Source organism: Lepidochelys olivacea, assembly GCF_965140295.1.
Source record: "Lepidochelys olivacea isolate rLepOli2 genome assembly, chromosome: 2".
Lineage (NCBI taxonomy): Eukaryota > Metazoa > Chordata > Testudines > Cheloniidae > Lepidochelys > Lepidochelys olivacea.
In genome coordinates, this window is record NC_140412.1 from 117207484 (window position 1) to 117235316 (window position 27833).

At 39.6% G+C, this 27833-nt stretch overlaps 2 protein-coding genes across 3 annotated transcripts in view; one reads left to right on the top strand and one right to left on the bottom strand.

The window, feature by feature from the left end:
- Positions 1-26018, top strand: part of TXNDC5 (thioredoxin domain containing 5) — a 37588-nt gene extending 11570 nt beyond the window's left edge. The window contains exons 3-10 of the mRNA XM_084619684.1: positions 2030-2135; positions 4845-4941; positions 10703-10818; positions 13331-13417; positions 16264-16404; positions 18503-18585; positions 23673-23802; positions 24346-26018. Coding sequence (XP_084475810.1) covers positions 2030-2135; positions 4845-4941; positions 10703-10818; positions 13331-13417; positions 16264-16404; positions 18503-18585; positions 23673-23802; positions 24346-24468 — 883 coding nt within the window. The 3' untranslated portion in view covers positions 24469-26018. The remainder of the gene's footprint in view (positions 1-2029; positions 2136-4844; positions 4942-10702; positions 10819-13330; positions 13418-16263; positions 16405-18502; positions 18586-23672; positions 23803-24345) is intronic.
- The window catches only part of BMP6 (bone morphogenetic protein 6), a 174721-nt gene continuing 160323 nt past the window's right edge, over positions 13436-27833 (bottom strand). The window contains exons 6-7 of one of the 2 annotated variants that reach the window (XM_084619683.1): positions 27484-27594; positions 13436-15003 (exon numbers count right to left, since the gene is read on the bottom strand). In XM_084619683.1, the coding sequence (XP_084475809.1) occupies positions 14932-15003; positions 27484-27594 (183 nt within the window). In that variant the 3' untranslated portion in view covers positions 13436-14931. Of the gene's footprint in view, positions 15004-24345; positions 27394-27483; positions 27595-27833 lie in introns of those variants that run through there. The other variant, XM_084619682.1, reaches the window with a different exon arrangement.

Below are 27833 nucleotides of genomic sequence, written 5' to 3' on the forward strand. Positions count from 1 at the left end.
ATGGGGCAATAGGGCAAAGCCTAATAGTAGTTGGCACAAAGCTGAATCAGGTCTGAGCTAGCTTTGACATATGAATGTAATAAAATGTATGTGATAGAGACTGGCGGGACAAGACAAATACCTGTGGCACCTTAGAGACTAACAAATTTATTTGAGCATAAGCTATGAAGTGAGCTGTAGCTCACGAAAGCTTATGCTCAGATAGATTTGTTAGTCTCTAAGGTGCCACAAGTACTCCTTTTCTTTTTGTGGATATAGACTAACACGGCTGCTACTCTGAAACCACACAAATACCTGTAATACAGGTATCTCCCTCATTCTCCACAGGGTCACATGCTGAAATTTTTAAAGGTCTGAATTTAAAATTAATTTTATCTTCAACTGAGTAACAGATTTAGTTGAAAATCCTCAGGACATTCAGTCTTTACATATTGGTTTCAAGTATCAGAGGGGTAGCTGCATTAGTCTGGATCTGTAAAAGTGGCAAAGAGTCCTGTGGCACCTTATAGACTAACAGACGTATTGGAGCATAAGCTTTCGTGGGTGAATACCCACTTCGTCGGATGCATGTAATGGAAATTTCCGGAGGCAGGTATATTGCTTGCATATTTATACCTGCCTCTGGAAATTTGCACTACATGCATCCGACGAAGTGAGTATTCACCCACGAAAGCTTATGCTCCAATACGTCTGTTAGTCTATAAGGTGCCACAGGACTCTTTGCCGCTTTTACATATTGGTTGTATACTGTACAGTTGGGGAGGAAGATATGCTGTTGTTTTCATACAAAACAAAGAAATTGGATATACAGATCTAAGTGGGGGGGAAAACTGAACCTCATCTTAATAAAATAATAGAGATGCTACTATGCCTATAGGATCATTTAAGCTAACTTCTTGATTTCTGTTAGGTTCTACTCCAGACTGTTATCAGAAGATGTATGAAAGGGAGAGATGATAAGCTATTCAGATTTCATAATTCTTTTCTTTATTTTTTGTTGACTTGTTAAAGGGACAATATCAACTTAAAAACCACACACCTTTCTGAATGTTTTTTAACCTACTATTGTAAAAGCAATAAAGGGAAGATTTTTTCTTATTTTAATTTTTATGCATCGTGCTTTTGAAAACACTTTTGCATAGTAATTTTTTTAAGTTGCAAGGGCACTGAATAGAAAAACAGGAGAGAAACATTTAGAAAAATGTGGTTGTAAAACCAGCACAAAAATTAGCAAGGGAAGTCAAGGGCAGATGTAGTAACTGAAATGAATTTTAACTCACTCTTTAAAAATAAATAAATTTAAATAAAAAGACGATCTCAATTTGATGGTATCCCTTTAAAATTCCAGTATTTAAACAAATATGATTTCCAATTTTAAGTTAGACATATATTTAGTGGGAAAAGATGTAGATATTTTGTTAAACAGATTTTACCACAAGTATGTATTTATATAATCAGAAAGACTGTCTTTGCAACTATCCATCTATTTTCTCACCTTATTCATCTGCTTTAAGCTACCTTTAATTAGTTTAATACAGCATGAGAAGTGGTATCTGATCAAGGACGTTCATATTTGGCATGGCACAAAAAAGTGAAGATAAATTCCTGGAAAATAAACTTTTTGTTTTTGTGCATACTGAAAGAAATTAACTGATGCTTTTTTGGCAAACTGAAAAATAGGATTCACGAGCATAAACAGGGATTAACCTCTGAATTATTCTTTCTAGCATTTTATTCACCATTGCATGTTAATTAAGGACATCTTGGAATGTTAATGCAAAATATGGTATTTCTATCTGTACTAAGTTTAAAGGAGAAGAACAGAATTCTGGTTAGTTACAGCGCCCAGTTCTGCATCATGGAAATCAAAGGAATGTGTGATTTTAGTGATAGGCTTGAGGACTGAGTATGCTCTGAGCTCAGTTATGATGTTATTAGAAAAAAGTTCATTTATTTCCAGATAATGTTTCTTGTTTGTATCTATTCGAAAAGTTTTGCCTTACCTCTTTGTACTGTTTTAATGTTTCAGCCTAAAGCTGCTTAAACCAGGCCAGGAACCTGTGAAATACCAGGGTCCTAGAGACTTCCAGGCACTGGAAAGCTGGATGTTGCAGACACTAAATGAGGAACCAGCTGTAAGTGAACAGGAAATATTCCCTTCTTCCAGAGTCAGACTGATTTCTTGCCACTGTAGGGGTTAGGTTTTGCTTTCCATGAGGAAAACCTCGTAAGAGTAAAAATTGGATGATGATAAACTGGAACAATGGCCAAATAGCAGTCAAACCCATAACTAAAACTGGCATCCTTTGACTTGCCCTTTGTTTCCTGTATTTAAAACTAAAATTCATAATCTTATTTCAAGGAAATATTAGCCTCTTGACATTTAAGATGGGATTTCCTAGTACATGTTCAGTTGACAAGTATAGGCCACAATTACTTTGTCTTGACTAGGAAAAGTGGTTTAGCTAATACACGCTAGGTAAGTCCAGCATAAATAACCTTTTTCCTAATGAAGATGCAGGGCAACAATTATTAGCTGGTCATGCTGTAGTTTAGTTAAGGCTACAACTCAACCAGCAAAATTAAGTTACAAAGTGCTACCCTATATCTACACAAGGAAAAGGCTTGAGTTTAGGTCTAGCTCATCTGGCATATTAGATGATCCTGGTGTAAACTTAACTACTTTTCCTAGTCAAGACAAGCCACAATGATTGCTGAGCTCAGTGGATTAAAATACACAGTTATGCTTAAACAAGTTCCATATTAATGTATCTTTAAAAAATTGAAACGTCAAATGCAAAGAAGTTTTAGCAGTGTAGTTTCTAGTAATGTTTTTTCCAGCTCTGATCTAGTTCCTAGAAAATAGTCTTTTTTCTGTTAAGTGACTGACTTAATGTTTGTGACTATTGCAATTTAGTTATAAGATGACTAAATTCTAGTTTGCTCCTTTTCTAATATTGCTGGTTGTGTGGGATTGGGAAAGAGTACTCAAAGTGGATTCTTGAATAGCTTGTAATTTATAGATAGCTGAAAGACCTCATAAACTTGTGTGATGGCACATGTGGTTTCTGTGACAGGAGTGGGCCTGATATCTGATAATTAGGGCTGCAGATTTGTCACTGCATTTTTTTAAAAATCAAAAAGTCACGGTAATCTTAGTGAAAGTCACTGGTTTGGTGACTGCTCTGTGACTTTTTTTTTTTTTTAATTAAAAAGAAGCCCTGACAAGTGAGGGGGCACTGGTTACCCACATCTGCACCCTTTGCCCCCATACCACAACCCTAATCCCAGCCTGGTACAGAGACAAGGTCAAAGGAGTGAGGGGTAAGGTTGGGGCTGGAGAGAAGGCCTGCCTGCGCTCTCATCCCAGGCACAGGCAGCTCCTGTATCCTGTGGGACTAGGTCCAGGGTTGAGAGGAAGCCTGCACTCACCTCAGGCATGGGCAATGGCAGCTCCTTTGGGGCTGGGCCTAACTCCCTGCTCTGTGTGTTGTGACCATGTGGGCATGGTTGCAGTTCCATTCATGTTTGGTCTGTCCCCGTCATGACGTAGGGAGTCAAACCTGAGTGGTGTTGTGTTCCATACATCTGGTTGCAATGCCTGGTGCAGAGAGCCAGGCCTAGCCACGTGGGACAGGAGCCTCCATAGCATGGTGAGTCCTGGATACACAAATTAGTCACAGACAAATGGGAAAATCACATTGTGACTTTTTGTCCTGCCATGACAAACATGTAGCCCTAGTAGTAGTGTTTTGTAAATAGTGTAGGAGCTATTGTGTAATAATTTAAGAAGATTGAGATGTTACAGTTTTATAAGGGCTGTATGTGATCTGGTCACTCAAGGGGGAATTATTGTATATTCAATTGTAAATCTTTCCTGTATTAAGCTAGCTGTTGATGTAGCTTAATAAGGGACCGTGGGAAGAACAAACAGAAAGGCAGTGCAATGGATGTCCAAATGAGCAACCTACATTCAGACACTTGGGATGGGAATTACAAGACTATATGGCATATTTCCAGGGTCCAGTCTGAAGTGACCCTCCTTTCTTGCCAGACTGGGAGCTACAGAGCAAAAGTACAGCAAACAGTTAAAAGGGACTTTTCAGTAGAAGAGGGGGTTGAGAGTCGATTGTAGGTGAGCTCTGGCAGAGAGACAAGTGAAAGGCAGTCTCTGTGCAGGAGTCTGAAGGAGATGGACCTTCTCATATCCAGGTAATGGTAAGCCTTAGGGGAAAACAGGCATATGTATAGGCTGGCTTATCAGAGAAAAACATATCTTAAAAACAGTATGCTTTTGGTTCTGTATAAATAATACTTTGCTTTAAAGAAGCTGACTGCCACTCTTATTGTGCCCGGAAGGGAACAGAACTGCAGGGTCTGAGCCCAAGTCAGACCTGCTGAGGTAATCACATTTGATATACTGGGAACTGCAGCCAAGGCCCAATTTGAGAGAGGGAGAATCCTGTGGTTCTCCCCCAGGTCAGGTGACTGTTGGAAGTTTGAGGGGAAAGGAAGGTACGCTTGAAGAGACCAGGATGGTGGATCACCAGGAGGAAAGACCAGATGCAGTTTGACCAGTAACTGAGATAGTTGCTTTCTGTGTAATATAATGTCAGTTACAAATAACTGCTTATTAGTGTCCACTTGACACAGACCTTGATACAGAATAAAGATGGAGTAGGAAATATTTTGGGGAATTGGAAAATTGACAAATGGGGATTGTCTTCATTTATACTGCCACATGGAAGCATTATACATGGCCCACTATGTAAGATAGACAGTTCATTTAGTGTACATCTTTTGCATAAGACAGAAATAGTAATTACTTTGTTTCTTTTTAATAGGAGCAAGAATCTGATCTGCAACCACCAAAACTTCCGGAACCTAAACAGGGAATGCATGATCTCTCAGCAGCCAATTTCAAGATGCATATAGCAGAAGGTAATTTAATTATTTTCTTGCAGCTGTGATTGGTACAAATATTTAGATCTAATTAGTGAGAAGCCTGCAATATTTGCTTGATCTTGTGAGGCATATTAGAGAAATGGTGGGTTAGTCTTTAAAAGTATCTTTCTCCCATCTTCTTACCCAAAAATCCGTAACAAGTGGAAAGACAACTCACAAAAAAAAAAATCAGTGTTATTGCATATTACACACAATAAATATATTAAAGACATTAGGGTTGTGAAGTCAAACACTCAAAAGTTAGGAAATCGCAGTATTAAGGTTGCACAAGCAATCTTAAATTCATCCCCTAGTTGCATATACATTACGATAGTCTTCAATTATGTGATTGCATATCATTTTTCCCCCACAGGATACCATCTTCATTTAGTACACAGGATGGACAGTGCTCAATTAATGAGCCACCCTGCACTATTTTGTTTTATGCTCATGGTTCAGTGTGTGAGTCTAGGCTTTATTTACTGTGTATTATTCAAACTCTTCTATGGAAATACAATTATTTATTTCCTTATGGGCTCTTGTATGGTGCTCATCACTATAGTATCTGAGTGCTTCACAAGCATTAATTTATCTGTACATATTCTACACAGTATATATATATTTCAGCTTCTGCTATGAATGAAGCAGAGGTCCTGCAGACAGCAGCCTCTTTTACTCCACAACCCTAATTCATCCCTAGAGTAAGTATATCCTGTGCATTGAATGAGACAAGCATTCTGTGGAAAAATAGTACGTGATCAAGTAATTAAAACTGTATCATAATACCTACACACATGAGGGGTGAATTAAGGTTGCACTGGCAACCTTAATTATGTGATTTTCTGATTTTTTTAGTGGTTGACTTTGCACCTTAACATTCTTTCAATAGGTTTTGTGTGTATAATTTCCTAGGATTTAAAAAAAGCAAACTGAAAAAAAACAGAAATTCCATCGTGGGATTATATTGACACTCACATGGTTTGTTGGTAGAGTTGTAATATTTAGATCCACCACACAGATTCCTGCAACTTGAGATAACAGAGTAACTGATAGCAGTAGTAGATTGTCATCTTATATGTAGCCCAGCATTAAAAGGGGATGAGACATGCTCTTTGCCAGTGGGTTTCACAGGTATTGGCTGACCGCAGAGGAATAGTGAGACTCAGGAATCTTGGGTTCCATTCTTGGCCCTGAAGGGGAAAGTTCTCTAGTGGGCACAGACTCTTTTGCCCATTTCTGGCAAGCTTGACCTCTTCTTCCCCGTCTCCTCTAATCTGGCCCTACCCTACTCCTGTCTCTCCCCAGCTCAGGCTTCTTATGCCAATTCCATTCTTCCCTACATAGCCTCTGCTTCTCATTCCAGTCTCATTCTCCTTGCCTAATCAGTCTTAGTTTCCCCTCTCTCTGTTTGCTCTCAGGTTCCCAGTGTCCCCCCTTCTTCTTGCTTAAGCAGTCCCACCTCCCAGCTTTTTGTCCAGTCTGTCTCTCCTTGGCCCCCTCCTCTTCAGTTAGCTCTGAGTTCCACACTCCCTTCCTAGGCTCCCCCTCCAGTCTCTCTCTCTCTATTTCATTCCTGGCTTTTTGTCCCAGTATCTTGGTTCAGCAAGCCCCAGCTCTCCCCACGCACTACAGCCCTCATCCCATCTCAGTGTTCCCTTGCCTAGCCAAGTAGTTCCCAGTCTCCCCCGTCTCCAGTTTCCCTCACCAGCTCCCAGGGTCTCCACCCCACGTTTCCCTTACTGGCTCCCTGGCTCCTTGCCCAGCTGGTCTCAGTCTCCCCTCCAGTTTCCAGTCATAACACTGTGGCCCGCCGCCCTCCTCCCCCGTGCCACTCTTTCCAGACTCTTTGTGCAAGTCTACTCCTTTCCCTCCTCACTGGTCCAGTTCTTGTCCAATCTGCATTCAAATCAGAAGGCTTGCTTTCCTACACTGGTTAGGGGCCAGCAGGGTTGAGTCATTGGGACCACAGGAAAGGCAGATTCCCAGCTTTCACTTCTAGTGCCTGCCACTACCCTGGTCCAGAGCAGTCATTATAGGGAAAGTTTATTCTGTGCGCCATTGCTCTGTGCTAGAGCATGCTCAGTGGATGATGTATGAGGAGTCCGGTCACATGTAAGAGCTGCGATATGGTCAGTGAGGATGGAATCTTCAGAGATTTTAACGCTCTCTATATTTAGGTTGCATAATACTTCCAGTTATAGAAGATTCTTGTAACTTTACGAAACTCTCTAGCACCTCCATTGTTTGGAACAGACCTTTGAAATTCAATACGAACAACACCCTGGGGCTGGAGACGTAACTTTTTCTTAACCCATGGAATTCCATTCAGGTAGCATTCGAGTGGGGGTCATGGAAGGAGAACTAGGTCAGACCTCCCCCTTCCCAATGCAGCCCATTGCCCCCGTGGTCCATCTCTGCCCTCTGGGACTATCACATGGGTCAGGCACTCCCCCAACTCCACGGTTTGGAGACTGGGCTCCCCTCAGTCATCCCTTGGACCCAGCATACCCTGAACCCAGTGCCCCACTCGGGGATAATAGCCTTCCTCTGTTGCTAAGTAATGCAGTTATTTCCATAGTTCAAGTGATAGCAGTTTGTGATGCAGTGCTGAAGGTTCTGGATTCAAATCGATTTCAAAAACCTAAGAAATTGTAACCTAAATTTTTTTGGCATTTTTTTTTTTTTATACAAAGTTCAGTATTTGAAAGTGAGGAGATACCAGATTTAAGATTGCCTTCTGGTACATATGCATTATAAGACCGTTTTTAATTATATGATCACATGGTGTTTTTTCCATTGGATGCCTGTCTCTTTCAGTGCAGAGGGTAGACACATAAGGGGGCAGAATTAAGGTTGCATGGGCAACTCTTAAATTTGGCATTTCCTAACTTTCAAGTGCTCTGTTTTGCAAACTACATAATCTTTTTCTGTAGTTTTGTATATCTAACATTGTGCATACACCATACAATTTTGCTGTTGTTGGATGAATATTTGGAATTTAAAAAATTAATAATTCTGATTGTATAATCTACATCATCATTGCATTAGCTACCTATTCTAAATGAGAAACGTCAACTTAATAAACTTTAAAAACTCTAATGTTTCAGCTTGGAAACCACATACTAATTAAACTCCCCTATTGTCTGGACCAAAAATATAAGTTAATAGTTTTCCAGTAAGGATTGAAATATGCCTCACAGTAATGGCATTGTTTTTTGCGTGCGATTTCTCATCCCTTTTTAAAACACTAAAGCACATTGAAGCTTTCACTTGTTCATCATTTTGTGGGGACAACACAGAGTGGTGTGAAATGTCAAGTTATTTGTGGCTGATGGACCACAAAAGAGAGATCAGGGGGCAGCAGTGATAAGTGGTGGGCACATTTGCTGCACTTGCCAACTCAGAGGTTCATTGGAGATAAAAAGCTGGACTGAGTCATTAGGATTCCTTACTTTTTAGATCTTTGTTTATATGGTTCCTGGTTAAGAAACTCGACTATAGAGTAAAAATATGAAAAAGGCAACAATCCCAGACAGAAAGTTGTACCAATAAATCTTATTTTCATCAATCTTTCCTTCTGCCTCTCAAGTTTTCTTTCAAATATTTAAACTGGAATGGAATTACAGTAGAACCTGCCTACAGTGAATCTCCATTTATAGTGAAGTTCTGTTAGGAATATTTGCGGGAGGTGAGGGAGGATGGGGGAAGCAGTGAAAAAGACTTAATTTTTATAAGAGGTTTCCATACTTTCGTTTCTCCAGTGACTATACTTTTTCTATGTCCTTGCATTAAAAGCATTTGACATTCTTTTCTCTGTATTTAGTTCCTTTCTGTTTTGTGTTAATATGGCGTTGCCTTGATGTTGGTAGAGTGCTTCTGACTTGACTGCTACATCTACACTAGAGAGTTTACAGCGGACGAGCTGCAACAATGCCACTGTAAGCTCTCCCAGCCGACGGGAGAGAGCTCTCCCATCGGCTTTATTGCTCCAGTCCCATGAGCGGTGTAGCTATGTCAGCGAAACGCTTAGGTCAGTGTAACTTATGTTGCTCATGGGGGTGGCTTTTTAACACCCATGAGCTACATAAGTTATACCACAGTAAGTGCTAGTGTAGACATAGACTAAACTACTTAGGCCCAGTTTTTTAAAGTTATGTAGGCATTGCTTTGCTGTCACAATGCCTAACTGATTTAGGAGCTTAAATATCATTTTCAGAAGGGATCTAGGCACTTAGGAGTCTAAATCCCATCAACAGCCAATGGGGATTTAGACTCTTAAGTGCCTAAATGATTTGTTAATGACAAATCCATGTTTGCTATTACTTATAATTCTAGCTATTCCTCATATCTTTTAGGTGCTTACTAATTGATTGATTGTTGATTTTTTTCCAGCATCTTTCCAGGTGTCAAAGTTAGGCTGCCTGATCAGTAATTCCCCAAGTCCTCTTTTTTTCCCCTTTTTAACGATAAGAATATGTTTGCCTTTCTCTAGTTCTGTTTATCTAAATAGTTTGTAACCTGTTCTTTCCCCATTTTGACTTGTGTTCCTTCCCCCATTTTTTAATATTAATCATGTTGAGTATCTGGTCGCTATTAACCTTTTTTAGTGAAATAGGCATTAAATAGCTTAGTCTTCTTGATGTCATTAATTATTAGCCTTTCCTTCCCTGCTGAGTGGAGGACCTACACTTTCCTTCATCTTTCTCTTGCTCCTAATATACTTAAAGTTCCATTTGTTACTACCTTTTATGTCTCTTATTAGGTGCAACTAATTTTGTGCCTTAGCCTTTCTGATTTTGTCCCTACATGCTTGTGCTATTCTTCTGTACTCTTCCGTAGTAATTTGTCCATTTTTCACCTTTTTGTGGGATTCCTTTTTGATTTTCAGGTCATTAAAGAGCTCCTGATGGAGCCATGTTGGCCTCTTACTATGCATCCTATATTTCTTTGCATTGGGATAGTTGGCACCTGTGCGTTTAATATTGTCTCCTTGAGAAACTGCCAGCTCTCCTGAACTCCTTTGTCCCTTAGGTTTTGTTCCCATCGAACCCTATCTACTAGGATTACATGACAAAGATTTAAAAAGTCCTTGTCCCAAAGAGCTTGCAATTTTAACTTAGATAAACACAAACATGAAGATGACAGAGGATCAATGCAAGGAAAAGAGAAGAGTTAATTCAAATAAAGAGTTTTATAGGAATTGAATTCCCATCAAGTCTTTATTTAGAAATGTATTCAGTGTTCGAAGTTTCTCTTTAAATTATGCTGTTTACTTTTTTCTTCTACTGGTTTCCACTCTTCAGCAGCATAGCTGACCCACGTAAATTCTTGTTAGAATAAGAAAATTTAGCAAATGGTTAGATGAAAATTATGCTTTTAATAAATATCTAACTTTGGAGGTGGTTTTTGTGAAGATGGATGGATGGATGAAAGACATGAATTATGCACTGATGTGCTTGGATATGACATTGAAAAACGAGTTCCTGAAATATTTGTGGCCATGTTTAGTTTGTGACATTTCAAACTAACTGTAAATATAAGTGAAGTACTGTACAATGGATATCATTTAAAAATTAATGTTTACTGCACCACACTATTTTATTTTTACTATTCTATTTTCAGAATTACCTGTACTTAAGCTGGAAAATACCATGATAAATTTATAATTGGTGGTAAATAGCTACTCTTTAATGACCGCCACTGTTTCAGGTACATATGAATTAAGGCTTTTTTTTTTTTTTCTTTCTTTCTTTTAAAGGTAATCACTTTATCAAATTCTTTGCCCCTTGGTGTGGCCACTGCAAGGCTTTGGCTCCAACCTGGGAACAGCTGGCTTCAGTTCTTGAACATTCTGAAACTGTCAAGATTGGCAAGGTAGGTTGAAAGCTCTTATTAAACTGTAAATATACCTCCTTTATATTAATCAAGTAGCACGCTACTCATCCTATAGTCTCTAAGCCAAACTTTATTTACACTATTTTGTATACCACTTGATAAATCATTTCACCTTCACAGATCCCATTTCAATTTTGAGCTGGCTATTTCTCTGATATGCCACATAGACCCAAATATTTTATTTATCCTGACGAGATGAATTCCCAACGCTGAATTGACAAGACCTATTAATTGTAAATAAGGGCATGCCAGAAACTTGTCTGTACCCAGATTACTGTGTTTCAGAGGTATGAACAAACAGAGAGGGCGAATACAGTAGATGATGAGAGGAATATTTTCAGTTTCGATTTTTGTATTGCATTGCCCTTGTCTGTTGCCAGGGCTTCATAAATTTCAAGACTTATTTTCCGTAGTAAAAATTACTCTTCCTCTTCCAATATACTGTATACAGCTGGATAACTTTTTGTAAATTTTAGACCCAATAAAGGCATTAATGATGGGTTGTTTCTCATTATTCACATCCTCCTCCCACCCATGCCCCACCCCCCAAAAAAAATAGTTTAAACTTCTGGGAGACTTCTGTCTTAAAAACTGATATCTTGTCCTGCTTTACTATTTCCCTTAGGGATGATAACCAGATTCTGTGGTGTATTTACCATGGGAGCTTATTATTTGTTCCTGAAGTGACTTCTATGCAGAGGTATGCAGGTGGTCTGGCAACTGCAGTTACTCACTTTATTTGCTGACCCATGCTGAAGTCATGCTGGTGGCTAACAATCTGAATCCCTCAGTGTTCTCTGATGATGCTAAATGTATAGAGGCTAACTTTTTTAAACTCTTAAACCTTCAAAGGTATTAACTTGGTATTTAAAGACTGCTGCCATTAACTTCTAAGTAAAACTGTTAATGACAAAGAAGCTGCAGTCTCTCCTTTCTCTAGCTTAGTAGCACTTTGGGTTGTCACTGGTGATAAGTTAGCCTTCTTATGTGAAAAGCTCTTGGAAAGTTCTTTTTCGCTGTAAGAGTAAACTTCTCTTATGGTGTAGATCAGAGTGAATCTATTGAGAAATTTAAATGTTTTGAAATCTGGCAACACATTTGAGATTGCTCAGAATAAAGTACCAGAGGATTTTTGTCCTTTGGTACTCTCTGTATTAAACAATGATTACTTTGTGAGCATCTGGAATGTTTGCATGAGCTATCTGGTGCAGTTATTGCTTGGTTTAAGTATGTTCTTACTACAGTATTACCCAGTCTTTCTTCATGGAGAGAGTTATAAGTCCATTGTTTTCAAAAGTCCTGTTTTATCCAGTGTTCTATCTTGCATGTTTTAGCATTTTTTTCCTAATAAAAGCAGTTAGTCTTGTCTCAATGTCTACCTAGTTTTGTGTGACAGGGTACCATGAAACTATTGGAAACTTGTTTTGGCTTGGACTGTGATTCCCTAAGTAGGCAGGAAACATGACCTTCATGTAATCCAGGTGAATGTCAGTAGCACCTTTTTATTTGTGTCTGTAGTCTGTTTACTTGTCCTCACTTCAGTGATCTGTGGCAAAGAATTCCGTATGTTAACTTTAAAAATCTAAGTGCTGTCTCAAGCAGATGCTGAAACCATGCATGTGACATGTAGATTATTTATTTGCTTATTAATCAGATTTGTAAATTAAGGTATGCCTACACAGGGATTAAAAAAAATTGCTGTCCCAGGTCAGCTGACTCAGACTACTGCTTTGGCTCTGGGGCTAAAAAAATTGCTGTGTAGACATATGGGCTTGGGCTGGAGCCTGAGCTCTGGGACCCTCTGAGGGGGGAGGGTCCCAGAGCTCGGCCTCCAGCCAAAGTCCAAATGTCTACACAGCAATATTTAGTCCCACAAGCCCAAGTCAGTTGATCTGGGCCATCCACAGCTGTACTGCAGATCTTTTATCCCTGTGTAGATGTAATCTCTGTCCTTACAAATTGGCTTGTGGCAACATTAGAATCTAATTTGAATTCCAGTTGCTCAGCATTTGGAATTTCCCTTGTACTGAAGTCAAGTTACTAGCTGTTTGATTTCTGATTTCAAAGTACTTCTATATGATTTAAAAAATAAGCAAAATAATAAAACAGACCAGTAAATCCTTGTACTGAAAATTTAGGTTTCAAATTCTTAACATATGAGTATTGGGTGCCCTCCTGCCCAGGTTGTAATTTTTTTCACTCTGCGAATACTGAATACTTGTTTTAACTAGCATATTAAATCTTAGGTCCTTTGTTCTTTTCTGCTCCTACCTCTACTTTCCCTGAACAGCTTGAGAGAGATTTGGAACACAGACTTAAATGGCTTTCAAGACAAGACTTGTAAATTATTCCAATTAGGTTCTGACAAACCTTGCATTTCTCTGTAGATACATATTGTGAAATATGAAATATAAAGGGTATGATGCTATGTTTGGAACAGGATGGATTTTATTCCATATGAGTGAATGATTATAACTATTTTAAACTTTAGGTTGACTGTACACAGCATTATGAAGTCTGTTCTGAAAACCAAGTTCGTGGATATCCCACCCTCCTCTGGTTTAGGAATGGTGAAAAGGTAAGGCTGCAAATACAGTACAAGGTCAAACCCTTTATTCCTCTGTGAAGACAAGCAGGCTTATAGAATGTTCTTGCATGTTGGGAGAAGTTGGCTTATTTGAATATATTTTAAAACCTCTTTATAAGAGATGTAAAGATGGACAATATGAATGGGGCAGTGTCTGGGATGGGGTGGTGACTGCTTTCATTTGTGCCACAAATAAAACATCTAACATAGTTGTGCATCCTGGTCTGCAAATAACCAAAAACCATACATTTGTTCATAAACCAGGGATAGATATCTCAAAACATACCAACTTATGAGAGAACTCTGGGTATATTTTCATCTTCCAACTTTATCCTTACATGTAAAAGTGTCTAGAAATATAGATGAAATAGACCAAATAGAATCTCCCCCTCGCCCCTGATGTTGCCTCTCCAGATTCACATTCATGGGTATTGCATGGCCTTGGAGCCATCAGCTCAGAGCAGTGCCTGTTGAGTTCACAAGTCTGAACATTTGAAGTGAGGTTATAAGAATCCTGTGGCTCCAGTTGCGAAGGACTCTGAAGAGGTTAGGGAAATGAGGAGTGCAGATCTGCAGAGGCAATACATTTGAACAACACCAAATAAGCTTTACTGTAAGTAATATTTTCCTCCTAAGAGAATTGCCTCTGAAGATCTTCACATTTGGGAGATTTACCAGAAGTAACTCTAAAGGGGGACTAATTAAACAAGAATCACAGAACTGCTTTCAAGTATTGGGGTAAGATTGAAATTAGTGAGAATAGTGCTGCATATGAATAGAGCTGAAAGTGCTAACTTTACCAATTAAGTCATGCTTACGTAGTCTATTAAGTTAATCTGCCTTAGAGCTAGTGGAATGAGCTCTAAACTTGTTATTTAGGAAGACATCAACTCAACTGCAACAAGTCTAAACACAAAGAATAACCCATTTCTGAAGTCTTTCAGGTAATTTGTTACCGGACTATCACAAAAGAGTGTGAACAGCCTCGATAACTTTCCAATGGGTGTCATTGTATCTAAATAAGTTATCACTCTGTGTCCAGTTTACGCATCTATTTCCCCAAGTAACTGGTATTAGGAAGAAAACTGGAAGGTTTGTGTTGCAGTGCAAATTAGCCTACAGCCACCTTAAGTAAAAAGTTTGGGGTAAGGATGTGAATCTTTGTGGAACATAGTCACCAAAATGGCCATGAAAGCCTGTAACAGAATTTTCACTTCTACTCTGAACTTCTGGCAGGAGAACTACAGTTGGGAATGGTGATTTAAGCTGACTGCTGTCTCCACAGCCTTAACAGCAGAGAGCAACACAGCAAAGGCTCTTAAGCACAGGGAACATTCTGACCTTCCAAAACAATTTCCAGGATGCTTTATGTTGTTGTCCCAGGAGACTATTGGTGGCCCCAAATAATAATGTATTTCGTCAGGAGCACCACACATTAATAGCCATTACAAAGAGCTATGGTCACTTCAGAGTAGGCTTTCCTGACAAGATGAGTATTTTTTGAACTACTTATCCATTAGTGAAGATAAAGTTGCTCCTATTCCCTTGGACCTTTCAGCTGCTTCCAAAACCAGAACCTGAGAAGAAAAAAAATAAAAACTCTACTGTTATGCTGGGTAAAAATGAGTCTCCTTTTTAGCCACTGCCCTGGGGAACTACGGATCTGGCAAGGTCAAGTTGGCCTTTATCAACATCCTGCTATTCCCTCAGCTGGACTCCCCTCAGAATCAGAAAGATGTTTCTTTGGACAAGTGTGACATCCAGAAATAAAACTTCCAACCATTTGACCCAGCAACTCCTGGAAAATTGTATAGTTGTCCAATGGGAAGGTCATGATACTGTTCAATAAGGGGGGAACTGCTTCAGCCAGTTGAGCATTGTCACCATCGTTGTCATCATCTTACTCCTCATAATTGAAATTTGGCATGTCATCAGTACTGGAAAGAGGTAGGTAAGGTCTCCAAGGGTGGTGGAGGAGAAAAAAATGGGCAGAGCTCTGTCCTGCTGAAATGGATGAGAATGAGCAGGTACAGACTTCTTGGGATCTTGGAGCTCCCTGGTTTAGACTGGGGGTGTCGGGGAGGGACAGAAGCAGCCACAGCTATTTGGACATGGATCATATGAATGGCAAAGATGCGAAGTCTGCAGTGTTCCCCAAAGGCGTAGGAGATGACTAAAGAGGCATGTCTGTCTCACTCAGAAGGTGTAGGAAAGTTTGTAAACAGTACGTTGAAAAGATATTTCAAATCTAAGGTACATCTCATAGCTCACACCTGAGGGGGCTGAAATTGACCCCAAAGACTTCTGGGACTTACTGGAATCTGAGATTCCAAAACTGAAGACTTGTCAAAGGAAGTACTCGATTTAACCAACAGAACACATTGACAACAGATCAAACTAAAGCATAGAGACTAAATCTGATTGTTTACTGTATTTTTTCTTACACTGTGTTTAACACACTGAAGAGAATCTTTGTGATCCTGAGAGCTAGCAACAAGGGCTAACTTCCTTTAGAAATGAGGGGCCAAGATTTTGAGTGCTTCTAATTCCATGTTTTACTCTAGACAGCCACTTTTTAAAGTCTTGAATCTTTCTTTTAAATGAAAGTTTAGGTTCTAAAATACAAGGGAAGGATTCCATGGCAAATTCTGAATCCTTGGAGTAAACTTAATCCTGTACATATGGTTACAGATCACAGAGCATTTTATTATGAATATGCGTATTACATGATCTATTACAGATATTTACCATGTTTATCTTTAGATAAAATCCAAAACCCCAGAAAACTCTATTTGCTAAACAACCAATATGTTTTTTCACAAATGGTTTAATTGTAGGCTGACCAGTATAAAGGAAAGAGGGATTTGGATTCATTAAAAGAATATGTAGATTCTCAGCTACAAAATGCCAAGAATGCCCCAGAAGCTGATAAGCCATCTGAAGTTCCACAACAGCCTACAGAACCCACTCATGATGAGGTAAGTGGACTGTGCTGTAAAATTGTATCAAAAATCTGTATTTCAACAGATCTACTGCCACTTCCTGTCATTTATCGTAAAGTTTGTGGTGGCTAAAGTGGTAACTTAGTAACCTGTAAACAATAACTTTCTAACCTTGCCAAACATGTTTGCATGCAAAGCTTTTAATAAAGTTAGTATTAGACATTTTAGGTTAGCAGTTGCTGTTGAGGAACATAGAACCTTAAGCCTTTCTAATGCTTTTACTAACCTGATGCATTGGAAAACTTTGGGGGAAAAAACAAAACTGCCCATATGTCATTATAGTCACGGTAAATTGTTTAGAGGGTTGCATGCATATCCATCTACAGATAGATTTTAAAAACAACTTCGTTTTTTTTGTCTACTAAATTTAGCATGTTGTGTGTCTTTCACATAGTCAGAATCCTTGTGACATCATATTTGGTTGTTTTGGAGATGATTGTCACAAACAGGATTCTGACCTGAAATAGGAAAGAGACAGCAGGAACAGGTGAGCATCTGAAAAATAATGATACTGTATTTATAGGGAAAGAAAGGATGGAGGGGAAAAATCCCGCAAAAGGTGGGGGAAGAGCAAGAATTGGGGAGGGAAATATGAATGTGATAGTGTGGGAAATTATGACAGTAAAAGTTTTGAGTTTGGAATGACTGCATTAATTGTGTGTTGGAGCTACAGGGAGTTATGCAGATTGCCAAGCAAATGGTAATAAAACAATAGTACTCTACGTGGTCACACTTCATCACTTTAGGTTTTTGTCTTAAAAAAACCCCACACACTTCTGCTTTTCATCTTTGGTTTTTATTGCAACTAATGTTCAAATACAATCATTGAAAAATTGTAACATCAACAAGTACAGCCTAAGTTCAGTTTATATAATATTTGTGGTTTGCAAAAGAAGTGTTTGTTATGCCCACAAAATGTGGTATGGTAATGGATGTATAAAATTAAAATACATGTGAGAGATAATTTGTTCCTCTGGTAATTTATAGTAGGTCAAAGTTTAATATCTAATTTTCAGATAAAATCAGTCTTAATAAAATAATTACATTTAGTTTCATGACCTAACAATATTTTTTGCAAATGTTGTTAACCAACATCTTTAATATTGTAATGTTGAATTTAAGTGTTTTATCTAAGATAGGGCTTTAGTGATTTGACTTTTTCATTTTAGATTTGACTTTTAATATAAAACTGAGAAATACAGAGAAGTTTTTTAATTAAACTTATTGATATCTTTTCCTCTTTGATTTTTGTTCTCTGAAAGTAAAAAATCCTTTTTTATTGGGGTAAGAAGTAGCAGTGTCAGTTCCCTCTTTCATTTATTCCCAGTTGTAACTTGAGGCTTTTATAGAAAGTAGATTTGGTCATTCATCACAGACTTCTCATCTGAACTTTCATTTGAAGCCCGCCCTCTCCCACACACAATTTTTTAGAGCAGAAGTTTAATCCTTATTTGGTAGACTGAACTCAATTTTATGTCCATTCAAATGACTAAACTGCACATAAAATGTTGTCCTTTTTTTGGTATAAAATACATACTTAGTTGGTATTCTTGTTGGTGTTCATGCGGTGTTTTTTGCATTTACACTTGACATGCACATGTTTGTTTCTGGTGACAAGTCTGTTTACTTTACATAGAGTAACGACACAGTAGGAGAGCTTTTAAAGATATTATCAGAATGGCCTAGATAGCTCATTTAATTTACACATTAGTATTTTTTTAACTGTTCAGACTAATTGTTAGCTCAGTGATTCCATAGGAAGTTGCATGACAGCATATGAAAATGAAGTTGAAGGTTCATTAGCTGCTAGACACTTAGCCTTTCAGATACTACAAAGTTACATATTTGGGTACACTATTTTTCAACAAATGGGTGAAAATGACCTTGAAATATTTTAATTTCTTGGCATATAAGGGAAAAACATCATTTGGGGGTTGGCAGTGGCATACGCTGCTAATCTGATTGAAGAGATCTGGCAGTGACAGCAGCAGTTTTGAGAGTTTCTCTTTAACATATTTCAGGAGTTCAAAGAACTGACTTCTTATACAATTTTGACTTGTGTTTCTCTTGACAGGCTACAGTCCTGTCTCTCTCTGAAAAAGACTTTGACCAAACCATTGCTAAAGGGGTTACCTTTATTAAATTCTATGCTCCATGGTAAGTAGTTTTTGTATAAATTATCCTGAATTATTGGTATTTAGCTTTTTATTCATTATTTGGTGTGAGTTTTGTGCTCCTACATAATTTTTATTTAGATATATAAAATGCATTAAATCTTAACTTGTGTACAAAGCTTGAATAAGTAAATATTTATAAACAAGCAGAGTGGCAGCAAAATTCTCCTATCTATTGTCCCCTGAGAGAGACTGGCAAAACCCACCTTGCTGCATACCCAGAATCAAATCCAGGCACTGGCAGACATGAGGGGAAAGGAGGGAAGTGACATTTCCTTTGAAGACTCACCACCTAAGGATGACTTGACTTGGTTTAAACTGGCTGTTGCTTGAGCACCTCTGGTGATCTCAGTTTTCTTGGAATCATACAAGGGGAGAGGTGCTCTCTGCATCAGAGCAGGGCCCAAACTGTTTAGGACTTCTGAGGTTAGAAACTTCACCTGGAAATCAGTTGGGAGTCAGTGCATCTGATGAAGTGAGCTGTAGCTCACGAAAGCTTATGCTCAAATAAATGTGTTAGTCTCTAAGGTGCCACAAGTCCTCCTTTTCTTTTTGCGGGTACAGACTAACACGGCTGCTACTCTGAAACCAGTGCAGACCATGGAGCACAGGTATAATGTGCTACTACTGGAGTCCTATTTAATATCTTGTCACCAGAATGCAAAGCACTAGCTGCAATTTCCAGGTGGTCTTAAGGTGAAGTTGCATGTAATGCGTGTTAGCTACAGTGACCCACCCTTGATGTGACCAGCATGGATGACCGTGGTGAAGTCTGCATTAGGGTTGCCTGCCAGGTGTCCAGTTTTCGACCAGAATGCCAGGTCGAAAAGGGACCCTGGTGGTTCCAGCCAGCACTGCTGACCAGGCTGTTAAAAATCTGGTCGGCAGTGCTGCAGGGCTAAGGCAGGCTAATCCCCACCTGTCCTGGTGCTGCGCTGCACTGGAAGTGGCCAGCAGGTCTGGCTCCTAGGCCAGGGGCAGCCAGGAGGCTCTGCACACTGCTCTCACCTGCAGGCACTGCCCCTCCCCTCTTCCCCCCCCCCCCCCGAGCTCTATTGGCTGCGGTTCCTGGCCAATGGGAATGTGAAGTCAGTGCTTGGGCAGGGGCAGCCTGTGGAGCCCCGTGGCCGTCCCTGCCGAAGCACTGACCTCACATTCCCATTGGCCAGGAACCGCAGCCAATGGCGCTTGGGGCGGGGGGGCAGTGCCTGCAGGTGAGAGCAGTGTGCAGAGCCTCCTGGGTGCCGCTGGCCTAGGAGCCCGACCTGCTGGCCATCAGTGTGGAGTCGGGACAGGCAGGGAGCCTGCCTTAGCCCCGCTGCCCTGCTGACTGGGAGCTGCCCACGGTAAGCCTGCATCCCACCCACCTCTGCCCAGCCCTGACCCCTCCCAAACTCGGAACCAGCCTCCTGTACCCCCAGCCCAGAACCTGTATCCCAACCCTCAGCCCCCCCTGCACTCCAAACCCCTCATCCCCAGCCCTACCCCAGAGCCCTCACCCCCTCCCACACCTCAACCTCCCACACTCTGAATCCCTTGGCCCCAGCCTGGAGCCCAACCCCCTGCCTCAACCCCCTCCCTCATTCCGAATCCCTTGGCCCCACCCCCCAGCCTGGAGCCCCCTCCTGCACCCCAAACCTCTCATTTCTGGCCCCACCCTGCAGCCCCTCATCCCCAATTAGAGCCCACCCTCTCGTGCACCCCAACCTCTTGCCCAATGAAAGTGAGTGAGGGTGGGAGAAAGTGAGTCACTGAGGGAGGGGGAATGTAGTGAGTGCAGGCGGGGCCTCGGGGAAGGGGATGGGACCTAGGGGAAGAGGCAGGGCTTGGGTGTTTGGTTTTGTGCGATTAGAAAGTTGGCAACCCTAGTCTGCATTCAGTGGAAAAATTCCCAAATGATTAATTTATATTTGGTATGTGCTTGTTACTGGAATGCCCAGCATAGCTGGTACATGCAACAAGACCCCAATGTTGCAAACCTGTGTAACAAATACATCATTGCTCCCCACACCCGAGAGGAGTGACAATTTCATTACTTTCTTCCACAAACTTCAGTCATACCTAGATTGAGCCTCAGGCAGCTAGCTCTCCTTCCTACCCCGATCTGTTAGTGGGCTCCACCTCACTGGCTGTGTTGGAAGAGATGGAAAAAGCTGAATGTCATTGTGTGCAGAAGACAATGTAATTCAAATTTCCTCACCCATCCTCTGATTAACCCCCAAGATGCATTGAACAGGAAGGGGTGATGGAATAGAAAACTGTTATACTTGTATTGAAGTGCTAGTATTTCAGAGCAGTAAGTTAGCCATATGTAGTGCAGCAGTACTAGGCAAAAGCAACCAACAATTTAATATGTTCAGCAATCTCAGATTTTACTATGGTTTATTTTGAGATGGGGAAATGCTATTCTTACCATTTACAAGAAGTATCATGGAATTTTTAATTTGTACCTAGCAGAGTGAGTGATCATGCCTCTCAGCATAGCACTATTCCCTATTTTTAAACTGCAATTTCAGCCCTGGCTGTGAGCCCAAGTCATGGTGTGGGATCCATAATCTACTGACTCTGATGTGTGAGAGCTATCCCTGAGCCATGCTGAGAGTGATGGGGTGCTTCTGCTAGAGGGCCACTAATGTTACCCTATTATGCATGAGAGATACTCTGGGGGAAGAAGAGAAACACAGTAAATTAAATTGTAAAATCAGAGTAGAACTGCTAGAAGACTTGTCATGGCTTTTTCTTACCCAAAAGATCAGCTTCTTATGTCTAGTCAGTATTAATATTGATTTTTGTATACTAAAAAACAGTGCTTGCCTTTGCCGTGTTGCCTTCTGCGCTCATTCCCAGCATACTCTGCTGCTACTTTCTTGATTCCTGTCTAAAAGCAGATTGTATGCTTCCACTGCAGTACAGTAATATTTATACAGTGGTGATTCTTCGCATACTTTGGGTTCTGTAAAATAACTTGATTTCATTGTCAAAAATTAACTGCTTTTTTACTCATCACTGTAGACTCAATGCAGCTAAGAGGAAATGAGGTGAATTCTCTTTAATATATATCATAAGTGGAATTGTCTGCTGTTCACTTTATACCTGTGCAGCGCCACTGAAGGCAGATGTGGTTGCACAGGCCTGGATTTTGCCTACACAACCTTTTACAGGCTATGATGCACAAGGAGGAAAGAATCTGGCTTGATTCAGAACCCAGATGTAGTTTGCAGGGTTGGGAATTAGTTTTCTGAGCTCAATATAAAGAGAATTGAGAGACAAAAGTGGAATCCCAATAAGCCCTTTTCGTTAATTTTCAGAGTAGAATTACACTTTAAATACCTTCCCCTCTTCTCACTGGATTCTAAAAGGGTACTGGTACATGGGGCAAATTCCAGAAGAATGCCAGATGGCAATTGAGGAAGGGTGTATTAAACACAGAACCAACCTATTAGCTGCTGCCAGAGAGGATAGATTGGTTATCACAAAGCTGTAGTTTAGGAAACTGTTTGCTACATTCATGTAGTTGGTATCCTATTCTTAGCTCAAAAATCATGCCTGTGTATACAATTGTAGTTAATTGTATATAAATGACCTTTTCCCTTTCCGAGTAGATTAATTTGTGTTTGGCTAAGCAAACACTATTAGGTTGAGATCTACTTTTGCCCTTCAGTTTATTTTAGGTAAATATTAACATTAAGTTGCACAGTAAGTATGAGACCATCTTGTCTTAATTGTTTTTGTGCGTGGTCAGTAATGCTTTTACACTCCGTGTATATTAACAGAAGAGTTCAAATATATACTTGTTTTCTGAATTGTAGAATGAAAACTCTGGCAGAGACTTGTCACCATCTTTGTCGATGCCTGAATCAAGCCTTAAGATACTCATGGGCTTCTGTAACCACCAACCTAAGGTGCAACTGAGGCAGAACAAAATGAGAAATGCATAGATCTTTAAATTCTAAAGTACTTTTTTTATGGATTTATTTCTTGGAGGCAACTATAGAATTAAAGTTCAAAAACCTACATCTAGAGGCCCACATTCTAATGTTATGATACTGCAAATTAATAATTGTGGTGTAAATCATCCATGGACCTGTCCACTCTAAGTCTCACTTGAACGGAGTTACTCTACATGTACAACTGTGTAATGCAGATCAGAATCTGGCCAGTATGTTGTGTTTGTCTGTAGAGAGCAAAAATCACAGGCAAACAAACTACTTATTTCCAGATTTAGCCAATACGTACAGTAGTAATGGTAAAATAACAATGGAAGCAAATGCTATGTGACTTGCCTGAGGATGGTAAGGGAGAAGAGGACAAAGCTAATGTGTGAAGGATTGTTTTTAATTTTCAGGAAGTTTAAATTTAAGATGGAAAATACATTAAGCTACTTGAGTCCCCTTTATTGCAGAGTTCAGGCTGTGAGAAACATTATGCATTTTTCATTAGCATTAATATAGGAACTTGAATTTTATAGTGCCAGGAGGCTACATTATTAAAAGGGGGGTGGGGTTGGGATAAAAACTTTTGCCAGGAAAACGGAAGTCTCATTTTATGTCATAAATTTTGTGCAATATGACTTAAAAAACAGACACACCCCTTGAGAAGTGACTAATCAATCAGTGTCTTGGGTTAGCTTTGGTGGGAGAAAGGGAAGTGACATGATGGAGAGAATTAATGTACTGTACATGCCCAGTAGCTTATTTAAAACTTTAAAAGTGTAACCTTTTAAACAATTTATCAGTTTGTGGCTTGATACAAGCAACTTTATTTAAATATATTCCGTGATCTTTTTCATGTTTGCTTTCACAAGCTTCTGGTGGGTGAGAGATGTTAATACACTATTTCACACAATACTGTATCAGAAGAGACTACATAAAAGCCAGAAACTATTTTAGCCTTCAAATCATCTGGCTCATTTCAAATACACGAGTAATCCACCTTGTCCACTTACATAATTGTCATTTTGGCCCATATCATTAAGGAGGTAGGAGAGAGCACATTTTATGGATGTCATAACAAAGCTGCTAGGGCATACACTGGAAGATGTCTGCTGAACACATGTCTGTCTGTTTCTAGGTGCGGTCACTGTAAGAACTTGGCTCCAACTTGGGAGAACCTCTCCAAAGAACAATTTCCAGGTTTGACAGATGTCAAAATAGCAAAAGTAGATTGCACCATCGAACGTAATGTCTGCAACAGATTTTCTGTAAGTGTGGATGGTTTAAAATTAATTAGATAATCTTAAATAATTTGTACCCCAGGTTGAAGTCTCCAGTAATTTGCCCAGGTGGCAGTTCACTGTAGAGTGCAGTGATCCTGTCACTGCACTCACTCCAGAAGTTACTCTTCTCATGAAGGGGGGAAAACAGAGGGATGGTTACCTGGTGGTTAGGAATGTCCCTGTGCTAGTGAATATTTAAATATCTTATATAAAGTGGAACAGCTTCAACAAGAGACCCACTGCAATGGTTAGGGCGCTCACCTGGGAGATGGAGATAGCAGAGCAGGGATTTGAATGCCTTAGTATGTTCAGTTCTTTTTCTTAGGTACCCAACTCTCTGCAGCAATTTACAGGGAGCCTGGGTGCCTAACACAGGGCCGTTCATCCCACTTGGTGGCAGAGGGCCTAAAGTTAAGCACTGCTAAGCATGCTGTTTGGGGTTTGGCCCCTAGTCTTTAGGGTGGCTGCTGGTGTTGTAAGGATGCTACTGAAGATACATGATTTTGTTTTTTGTTCCCCCTCTTAAAGGTGAATGGTTATCCAACACTGTTGCTTTTCCGAGGAGGGAAGAAAGTCAGTGAACACAATGGAGCCAGAGATCTTGAAACACTGCATAAGTTTGTTTTGCGTCAGGCAAGGGATGAATTGTAAAACACACATGGATACTTCTGCCCTGACTGTTCTTGTACAGTAGTGGGGAGAGTTAAATCAAGTTAATGCTATTGATTTTCAAATGGTGGGATTGGTTTTTTGTTGTTTTTGAAAACTGAATGTACTGACTTGTGGTATCTTCCTTGTGTGTGTGTTTTAAAGCCACACTGTACTGACTTTTCCATTGTTTGTTAAGGAAAACTGGTAACAAGTAGTTACTGTGCAAATTGAGTATTTTCAGCATCAGTATTTCTACCTTCCCCTGTTGAGATCTAAATGGTTTCCTTTGAGCCTAAAATAGATGAGGAAAATCAAGTTAAGGGACTGGGTAAACTATTTTTGTCTTCAGGTTGAATTTGGGTAAAGGCTTGCTACCAAAGTACAGCTTACAAAGTGTCCACCATTACTAGAAAGGTGCAAGCCACAGCTCTGCTAATAAATGTTGCCTTTTTCAACTGAAGCTAAAAACTATGTCTTAATATAGCAGCTGGTCAAGAAATGGGAGGTTGAAAAAGAAAAAACACACCCCTTTGGAAGATACCAGGCACCTACTAGCTGCTTGTTTCCTGTTAATATTTCTTTAGTTATGGGAGGCCCTAGCCATAGTGGTACTTTTACTATGTGCCTGAATATTACTGATGCCATAGCAGATGAGGGATTTTATAACAGTTCATACAAGACATTTCTCTTCAATACGAGAGGAGAGGACGCTATCATAACAACCACTTAATTATTTTCCAAGAGATGTCTACCTCTTTAACATATTTAGGAATAACTGGTTGCAAACAATTTTCTGTACCATATTTCTCTTGCCCCAGTTTACTGCTAGAACCACTCATCTGACTTAAGCAGCAGGAGCAGATGAACTCATGGTTTATTTAATAAGCAGACTGATACTTCAAAAGTGTTTCTTGTTCCTTAAAATGGAAGCAAAACTCTTCTACAATACCAGTTCAGTTCCTCTCGAGCGCTTCCAAATGTTCCTGTTGCTACCTTTGAATGGGAGGACCATACGCTTCGTTGCCTTGAACGATGACCTGATTGTGTGAGGTGTTCTAATACATTAAAGCCAAAGAATTTACAATGCAGCTACCGTTAGCTTGCTAATGTAGTTGTATCTTTTCTTCTAAGGGGCTAAATTCTGCCCACATTCATGCATCAAAATTCATGGTCATCTCTGGGAATTACATATGTCAACACTTTGCTCTAAGTCAAGCTGTTGTTTTGTGTCCATATGTAATAGTAAAAATTATCTTTACATCAGTAACTTACTCCTTCTGGCAAGGATCACAGGTTCTGTTCAAACTAAAAACGATGTGTAAGCATGGAAAGTGTACAATGAGGGCTAAATAGTGTCTGGCAGATGTATTAGATAAAATGTGTATACATCTGCCTTAAAGGAAGCCTTTATTAATGTTTTTTAAAACTGTTGTGAAGCACAATCTCATGAGTAGCAGCCCAAGCGTTGGCTCATGAGTTTCTTGTATAAAATCAAAGTAGTACAATTGTTTACACTGAGACTTTCGAAATAAAAACTTTTTTTTAAAAAGCCCAGTCTTTCTATAAATGTTACAGCACAAGGATGACAACTGTAATAAATTATAGCTTATATTTACAAGAAGCCTTTTTAAATGCAAGAGTTAGAGGTAAGTGTATTTAATACAAGTTTTAACATTGATCAAAACATTCATTGTTACTATTAATGTTGGGAATAAAACTAGTCTATTAGAAGCTATGGCTAAAATGTGAATATATCCTTTAAACCAACTTCTTAAATGCAATTTCCTTTTTGGCCAGATAGTTTTACATTAACTGCATATCCACTCTCCAGCACAGGAGCTGCTTCTAAATTTATGTATAAACTTACAGTTGTAGAACTGTCCTGATTGCAGCCTCCTCTGGGGTGGTACAGTTTAGGAGCAAAGAATGTTTTGGACTAAAACAGAACAGGCTTAGTTGATGCATCTTGCAGGAGTTATAGAATCTAAACAAGGTGGGAAGCTGCTCAAGAACAAATTTAGAAATTCACTGCCTAGTTGGAACATTCATCTCAAAGCACCAGGTAGGGAGTGGCTTTCTCCTTATGGAACTAATACATGGTGCAGTTAAATATCTAGTCAAGTCTATGGTTCAGCATATGTGTTTGGAGAATGCAGAGGGTCAAAGGCTTGCTTTGGCACAACTGAAGATGCTCTTTATCAAGTTGGCCTCTGGAAGAAACCACTCATATTGATGTAGCAACTATATTCTTGAAATAGAAGGCACTTCCTAACATGAAATGCATGATAGTAAGGTATTAAAATCATTCATTTCTATATTTTACTACTACAGCTTTGCTTTTTGTCTACAGGAGACACTTTTTCAAGGCTTACATGTAGCAAATGCTGGTTTGGTAAAACTGAATTGCAGACTGACCAACTGACAAGGTCAAGCTCCTGTTTTAAGTTTCTGCTACTCTCAGGGGACTTTAATACCATACAGAGAATGATTGACGCTAACAAAATTTGTCAGGACAGATTTCTTTTTTTGCAAGCCTTGCAGATCAGAAAGACTGCCATGCTGTACATCCATTTTTTTTTTTAAAATCCAGCACCTGTTCCCATTACAAAGTGAGTGTATGTCAATGAAGATGTATCCTGCTGTTTCCCCTAATAAGGCGCACACATTGTGTTTTGGAAGTCTGCTTCATCTCGACTTTCTCCAAGGTCAGGTAGGTATAATCTAGAAGTTCATGGTAGAATTGCACAGTAGGTCTGGGTGAAGAATGTTTGTATGTCAGTGACACCCACACGCTCTTACTACCATATTCCTATATTTTTTCAAAATAACGTTGGAGTTATCATCAAAGTAAAGAACGGATATGGCATTTAGTTTGGTAGGTGCACAACAGGGTTTGGGAACGTATTCAGGATTCATAAGATGAACCTGTTTCAAAAAAGAAAACAGTTTGATTGTACCAACTAATCTGATCTCCAACTTCAATGTAGTTTAGCACAAGTCTTTCTATATACTCACCAAAGTTTGTACAATGGCATGATTGGTGGCATTCATGTGTGCATTGAGTGGGAAAGAGCATTCTCCATCACAGTAGTTTGCTGCATAGCCTTTTGGTGCAATTATCCAATCCTTTGTTAGGAAATAAAAAGAAAATATTTCAGTGGAATTAAAGTTGCCTGTTTGATTTTTGTAACAGATGGCATATAGGGGTAACAGTACACAATTAGGCCTGTTGTTGGGGTTTTGTCAAAATTGTGATAAAGTGTCAGCTTTGCATGGAAAACATTATTTTGATCAAAAACTAAAATTTGGATTAAAAAATGGCACCACAGTGCCTTACACTTTCACTCTTGGGGTTGGGCTCTCTA